This window comes from Euphorbia lathyris, chromosome 8, assembly GCF_963576675.1.
Source record: "Euphorbia lathyris chromosome 8, ddEupLath1.1, whole genome shotgun sequence".
Taxonomy (NCBI): domain Eukaryota; kingdom Viridiplantae; phylum Streptophyta; class Magnoliopsida; order Malpighiales; family Euphorbiaceae; genus Euphorbia; species Euphorbia lathyris.
The window spans coordinates 58,240,322-58,247,995 of NC_088917.1; the positions used below are offsets into that span (position 1 = coordinate 58,240,322).

Consider the following 7,674-nt stretch of genomic DNA (forward strand, 5'->3'; position numbering starts at 1 on the left):
TGACAAATTTGAACAGTTTGGTGATCAATTGCTTAGTTTAATTAATTGAGAAGAAAAATAGCTATAAATTCCATTAAATGTATTTCAATTTTTTAAACAGAATATAATCTAAAATAAGTAAGTACGTCTCTTTTTAATAACCCAAATTTTGCTCTAATTATCAATCTCAAAATAATTAATTAACTTTTAATCTTTCTATATTATATATGTCTAGTGAAGTAGTTGACTTATTTTATACAATTCAATCTAAAAAATGGAAAACAAGACAAATTCTACTGAGATTAATACTAATTCCTCTATTAAAATGATGTCATATTCGCGTTGAAATAATGCATTATCTTAACGGAATCGGTGCTTATCCGTCCAATTATAGAAATTTTCCTTTATTTAAAAAATTTAAAAGCCTTAATGAGTTTTAAAAGCATCTTGAAACCATAAAATAAATACTTTTCGTTTTTTTGTTTTTTTTTCAGGGAAGGAAAAAGGAACAAAGTAGCAAAATAAATTACTATCGCGAACTCTCTCCATCAAGTCTAGTCTCCTTAAACAAAAACAACCTTAATAGTATCGTGTCAATTTATCTCTTTCCGATCCAAAAAATAAAATCTTTTTAATTCAATATTTGCATGAAACTATCCAAGTGGTATTTTCTATTTTTCTTAATTCTAATCGAACCGAAACCACCATTCCTCTCTTCTTTCCAAACCCCCAAAAAATCAGACAAATTTTTCCCATTCCAGCAATAAATTTGCTGATAAGAAGAAAAAGAATCCCCAAATCCAAACAAAAAAAATTTAATCTTTCCATTTTTTTGACTAATAAGATTCAACGAGAAAAGGCTAAGAGAGATTCACCGAGAGCCCCTTATCGGCACCTGCTCACTCTTCCCTGCCTGTCTCTCTCTCCTTGCCTCTTCACTTCCCTGAGTGTCCCTTTCTCGCTTCTTCACTCTGGTGTTCTTCTTTTCTCAGTTTTTGAGCTTTTTAAGTCTTCAAACCTTGTGTTTTTTCCAACTATTGATAGCTAGATAAGACCAATTAGCTAAACCCTAGGTTTGCCACTCTACTTGGATCAATTAAATACCCAATACGATATTCCTCTATGGAATTTGAACATAATTATATACCAAAAGATCTAAGGCCAATAAAAACTGTAACTGAGGAACCCCGCATTGCGATGGTTTCAGCTACAACCGTTGAACCAGAGGCAGCAAAAAACCGAAACCCAGAATGTTTGGCTAATATAGATGGTTCCATACCGGTCTATTACCCTGCAAATGTATATGATGGTGGTTGTATAGGTTTAGGATATGGGAACCCCTCTCCCATAGGGGTGGCTGCGTGGGCCCCACGACTGCCTATGTCGGTGGGCAGTGTAAATGTCGGTATGAAATCCTCTGCTGTTGGTTTTGGTTATAGCCCCAATTCAGGAAATAGGATGGTTAGTAATGCTATTGATCATTCTGGGAATGAAATGATGGTTAAGCTGGCTAATATCCCTCATCCGGCCAATCAAGCTAATGGTAATGGAAGCAATGAAAATACACCTACGGTACTTAATTATAGTCCCAATTCGGGGGGAACCCGTGGTAGTGGAAGTGGGGCTGATTATGGTAGTGAAGAGGGTGGGGATGATTCTGCTTCAGGGAAGAAAGTCAAGTTTTTGTGTAGTTTTGGGGGTAAAATTTTGCCAAGACCAAGTGATGGTATGTTGAGATACGTTGGAGGACAAACAAGAATCATTAGTGTAAAAAGAGATGTAAGCTTTAATGAATTAATGCAGAAGATGACAGATAGTTATGGCCAACCTGCAGTTACGAAATACCAGCTTCCTAATGAGGATATTGATGCACTGGTTTCAGTTTCATGTGCGGATGATCTTGATAATATGATGGATGAGTATGAGAAGTTAGTTGAGAGGTCTAATGATGGCTCTGCTAAGTTAAGGGTGTTTCTATTTTCGGCAACAGAGCTTGATTCGCCTGGGGTGGTTCAATCTGGGGATTTGCATGATAATGGGCTGAGATATGTTGACGCTGTAAATGGGATAATGGATGGCTTCATCAATGGGATTTCTAGGAAGGAAAGTATAGCAAGTGCAACTTCAACTCAAAACTCTGATAGCGGGAACGAGGTTGTTGATAGCTTTGTTGCCACTCAAATGGATGTTAATGGAGCACAACAAATCAACATATTGTCTAACCTAGGTAATACTCATGATGCTAATCCAAAATTGGTGCCTATGGAGCATAATCCTCTTGGCATTCCCATGGTTAACTCTGGTAGTCCCCAAACATTATCTTCTCCTCAGTCTGATGTTGAATTTGAGAGGTCGGTTCCGGTTGCTTTGACCCAACAGCAATTGGGGTATGATTATCAACAAGCTATGATGGGTATTTCTCCACATAGTCCTCCATTACAAGCTTATGTAGATCCGAATGGTGCAGATTATAGGCATCAACCTAGCCATATGAGATTCCCTAATGCTCAGTTTTTGGGAACTGCTGGATCTGCATTCACCCAACAACAGTTTCGTGATAATAATGTTGGTGTTGCTCCTCATCGTTTTGTTTCTACAGTTCACATGGCAATGGCTCCCACTTCTCACGTTTCTATAAGGCCAAGTGTTCAGCCTCTGGTGCAATGCCAACAAACTCGTATGGAACATTATTCTGATGAGAACACATTTGGAAAAAGGTTTGTTCAACTTCCTATTGATCCGACCTATAATGCATATCAAGCGCAATATCCATCTCAAGTAATTGGAGGAGGCTATGCCTGGCATCCTGTTCCACAGGCGGAACATGCTATCTACTCTGATGGATCAGTGTCTCCTCAACAGATGGCTTTTCCTGAGAAAATTCAACGGTTTGAAGATTGTATTATGTGTCAAAAAGCATTGCCTCATGCACATTCAGATCCTTTGGTACAGAACCAAAAAGAGAGTGGTCTATGTGCTATACCTGATTCACATTCAATTCATCAAAGTCTTCTTAATAGGGGTATGGTAGCTGGAGCATTGGGGGATGTCCCTATTGAACAGGGTACTGGGTTTCGATCTCCTGCATTTAGTCATACTGATCATCAGGTTGGATTGCAACAACCAGAAGCAGTTATGTTCTATCAAAATCCAACACTTCATGACAATATGAGAACGACTGTTCGCATGACAGATAATTCTGATCAGTCTAAGATTTCAGTTCCCCGTGGTATGATGGGTGTACCAGGATTATCAACTATGACCCCTCAATCTCGCCTAGAAGATTCTCTACATCAGTATCTGGTGCCACGCCAATACCAGCGCAATGAGGAGGCCTTACAAAATAAACGCATCAACACTGATATTCCTTATTATACTGGTGTAATTCAAGCTTCTGAGCATTTGGGTCACGAGTCTCCTGTAGAATTCTCTTGTAGACTGCCTGGTGTTGTTTCTAAAGATCAAGGAGTAGAGTCTTGCATATCAAGTGGTCAGCGGAGCCCAATTGAAGGGATGATGGAAAGTCTCTGGATAAGCCCCCCTGAAATTAATGCTAATAACGAGCAGTATCAGTCATTGGTTGATAAAATGAGAAAGGATGAAATCTTAGATATCAGAGGCCAGCAGACACTGGAGAGGAATGTAATTTTAGATGCCACCTATAATAATCCTCAGGTTTCCAGATATCAGTCATCTGCAGTGCTGCCTGCTTCAGTGGAAGTTTCTTATGCATATAATTCTCAGCAAATGGAAACCTATGAGGCTACACAACCACCTGTACTGGGTAATCAAGGATCATATCCACAATCACAGATCGGTGTTCATCTACTAGATAATGATAATACTAGTTATGGGACCACTGCGTTCTCAGGTACTGATCCGTCCTATGTTGTTGATAGAACATTACCTGTTCAGTGGGGAAATGGTGTCTTACAATTGCAACCTACGGTTGGTTATGCTGAAATAGAAACTACGTCTAATCCAAATTCATCCTTCTCATCATCAGTAGGTGTTGAAGATGTTCATGATTCCTCAAACTCCTTTTTCAGCAACCAGGACCCTTGGAATCTAAGGCATGATACTCATGTTCCTCCTAAACCCAACAAAATTCTGACCAGAATAGAAGATTTTGATGCAACAGATCCTTTCAGCAGGAACAATTCAAGTAACGGTGGAGAATCAATAACAAATGGGCTATTGATGGACATAGTTTCCAAGCACTTGAGTAATACAAAGGATTTCAATTCTGAGCAAGTTGAGTCATCCCAAGGTCAGAAACTTCTTGCATTTTATGCTTGTGTCTTTTTGTATCTGGATGTTAAATCATCTTTCAAGTTGCAAACTTATTTTTACTTTTTTCATGGTTAAAGGTTCAGCTGAGGAACTCGTTAAGCAAGAACTTCGAGTTGTACCTGAAGATGTAGTTGCTTCTGTTTTTTCATTGGCTACTCCTGATGATGACTCGATGATGCATGAACAGAAAGAATCAACTAGTGAAGAAAGTAAAGATGATAAAATTTCAAGTAAAGATATTGAAATCAAGCAAAAACCCAAGTTTGAGGTACCTTTTTTCCCCTGTCTCGGATGTTTGCGTCAATGTATTTGTTTATCCATTCAATGATGGTTTGTTTCTTTGATTTATTTATTTTTTAGACTTTTTTTATATAAATCATTTTCTCCTAATTTACTCAGGATGTGATTAGTAAAGTCCCAGAAAGGGTGAATTTTGGATTTCCAATGTCAGGAGGCATTGGTCGCTTACAGGTTGATATATTTGCTTGATTTTTATCCCAGTGTTTATATATTTATGAATTCATGTTAAGGGGTTTTCTTTCACCTTGCCAGATTATAAAGAATGGTGATCTTGAAGAACTGCAAGAATTGGGTTCTGGGACCTTTGGCACTGTATACCATGGAAAGTGGAGGGGTACTGATGTTGCAATTAAACGGATTAATGGAAGGTGTTTTGCTGGGAAACCTACTGAACAAGAACGCATGGTTAGTGTGTGTGTGTGTGTCTGTGTTTAGGAACTGGATTATTGTTTCTATTTGGACCTTTTGTTCTTTCATTTGACTCAGCAGTGTTACTGGTATTTGCGTAAAAACAGATCGATGATTTTTGGAACGAAGCAGCTAAACTTGCTGAATTGCACCATCCAAATGTTGTAGCTTTTTATGGTATGGTTCTCGATGGTCCTGGAGGTTCTGTGGCAACAGTGACAGAATTTATGGTTAATGGTTCTTTGAGAAATGCCTTGCAGAAGAATGAGAGGTGTTTTTTTTTTTGTTTCTCCTGTTATTTATTTATGATATCCCACTTTTATGTTTGTTGAGTAATGTAAAATTGAAGTTGAGAATAATTGTTTTTAGGAGCATTGACAAACGTAAGCGTCTACTAGTTGCCATGGATGTAGCCTTTGGCATGGAATATTTACATGGGAAGAATATTGTACACTTTGACTTGAAGAGTGACAATTTGCTTGTCAATCTCCGTGATCCTCATCGCCCAATATGCAAGGTATGACCATTCCTAGAGAAGAAATGATCCTTTTCTTGTTGGTATATCTTCTGGGTTATAGTTTGAGGACTATAATGCTCTTTTAAAAAATTATTATTATATACATTTATCAACAGAGGAAGTATGCTCTTTTTGAAGAGCTTTATATCCAACTGAAAGAGGAGATTGAAACAATAAATCAACCTTAAGTTGACATAAATTTGCTTTGATGGGTGGTTATTTACCCTGCTAAGAATATAAGGAGAAAATCGATGTTACAAGGGTTTCACGTAGTAGCGTACTTCAGAAATGTATATGTGATATTAAAATTACATCTTGTGTAGAGGTACCTGTAGGTTCTTAACAAAATCTCCAGCTAATATTTTAAACTGGATATTCATGAAAAACTATTTTAAAATGTATATGTGATAAAAAAAATTGCATTTCTTGCCCTGCTATGAGAAGTATGACAAAAAAAAAAAAGATACCTGTATACTTCTGTTACAATTTTGTTTCGAAAAAATAGATTGTCCTTGAAAAACTAGTTGGATAGTAATTGATGTATTTTCATTAATAGGCTATATTGATTGATTTGAGTTTTGTTTTGCGGTGACATTTGATTTATTTTATTGCTTTAATTTCTGATGCATCTATATGTAAACTATTTTTTGCATCATTAGTTTAAAGCAATCGATAGATAATTAGATCAATGGTTGAATAGAACACCTGCCCCCCTTAACCACTACACGTGTCCGCCTTTAACATCGAACCTGAGGCAGTCGTATTCTCTGTTTTTCTTTGGTTGCAGGTTGGTGATTTGGGCCTTTCCAAGGTGAAATGTCAAACACTTATCTCTGGTGGCGTTAGGGGAACACTTCCATGGATGGCCCCAGAGCTTCTGAATGGTAGCAGTAGTCTTGTGTCTGAGAAGGTTTGAGCATCTAGTTTATTCAATCCAAAAGTCTTATTATTTTCTTTTTTCTCATATGTAACTAACTTGACTAAATCGTGCTTTATTGATCTCTTATTTGGTTTAGGTCGATGTGTTCTCGTTCGGTATTGTGTTGTGGGAACTTTTGACTGGGGAAGAACCATATGCAGATTTGCACTATGGTGCTATTATAGGTATAAAAAAATTATATGTGCCGAGAATTTCGGTAAATGATACTGTGGCATTGCTATAATTGATTTCTTTCTATGCAGGTGGTATCGTGAGCAATACATTGCGACCAGCGGTGCCTGAATCTTGTGACCCGGAATGGAGAACGTTAATGGAGAGATGCTGGTCATCCGACCCATTGGAGAGGCCGTCTTTCCCGGTTATCGCAAATGAGTTACGAGCGATGGCAACAAAAACTCCTACGAAGGGAAAAAATTCACCACAGGCTCAAGTTCAAAATTAAATCAATTCTATTCAAGATTTTTTCTGTTACCACTGTTGAGTGCTTTTTCTTCTAGGCTGTAGAAAGAGGTTGCAGAAACATTCATTTTTTAATTTGTTATTTTTTTTGTTTCTAAAAGTTTGAAACAGGAGTCATTGTACATAGTTTTTGTGACTTTTTAGGTTGACCTTAGACAACTTCAATTAAGATGACAGTTGGACTTTTTTTTTTTTTTTTTTTGTTCCTTGTGATGTACTGTATTATTGCACATTCTCTGATTATTTCTCTTCAAGATAGGTCTCGTTACATCTCAACCAACCTCTATCTTGAACAGAAAGTAGTAGAGTATATAGCTTTGTATATAGGGTGTTATTGTAAATTCAATAATCTAAAATAGTCCTTAAGTAATTTCTCTTATTCTTATAAATAGTACTTGATATCATTTAATAAAGTATTGAGAATTATTTTTAATTTTTAATTAGCAAAATCTATTCTTATCCTTGTATTTGTTTTTCTAGAAGTATATTTTCTAAATATAAAAAGTTGTATGAAATTGGTATCCAAAATGGCATAAATAAATTGTAAGCAATGAGCAGGCGCGTTGTCTTACGTGTGAAGGTACCGCGTGGTGGATCACTAACTACAGCTTTCATTTTGCCGGCGTAGACTACGCCAGTGTTGTGTTGGGCTGGTCAATTACGACTATACTTAATTTCACGGCAAAAACCGTTTGAGGTCCTCCATCTTTCATTTGGTTTTTGTATTGAGTTTTTAATTTCCTCCATCTTTCATTTGGTTTTTGTATTGAGTTTTTAA

At 36.9% G+C, this 7,674-nt stretch overlaps 1 protein-coding gene across 1 annotated transcript; it reads left to right on the forward strand.

Moving 5' to 3' along the window:
- The first annotated feature begins 680 nt into the window (after positions 1-680).
- LOC136203873 (RAF-like serine/threonine-protein kinase PRAF) lies at positions 681-7,318 on the forward strand. Its single transcript, XM_065995092.1, has 9 exons — positions 681-4,249; positions 4,350-4,540; positions 4,672-4,743; positions 4,825-4,977; positions 5,088-5,251; positions 5,350-5,497; positions 6,285-6,407; positions 6,514-6,601; positions 6,680-7,318. The coding sequence occupies exons 1-9, from the start codon at positions 1,102-1,104 to the stop codon at positions 6,877-6,879; spliced, it is 4,287 nt and encodes a 1,428-aa protein (XP_065851164.1). The 5' UTR covers positions 681-1,101; the 3' UTR covers positions 6,880-7,318.
- Positions 7,319-7,674: the final 356 nt, after the last annotated feature.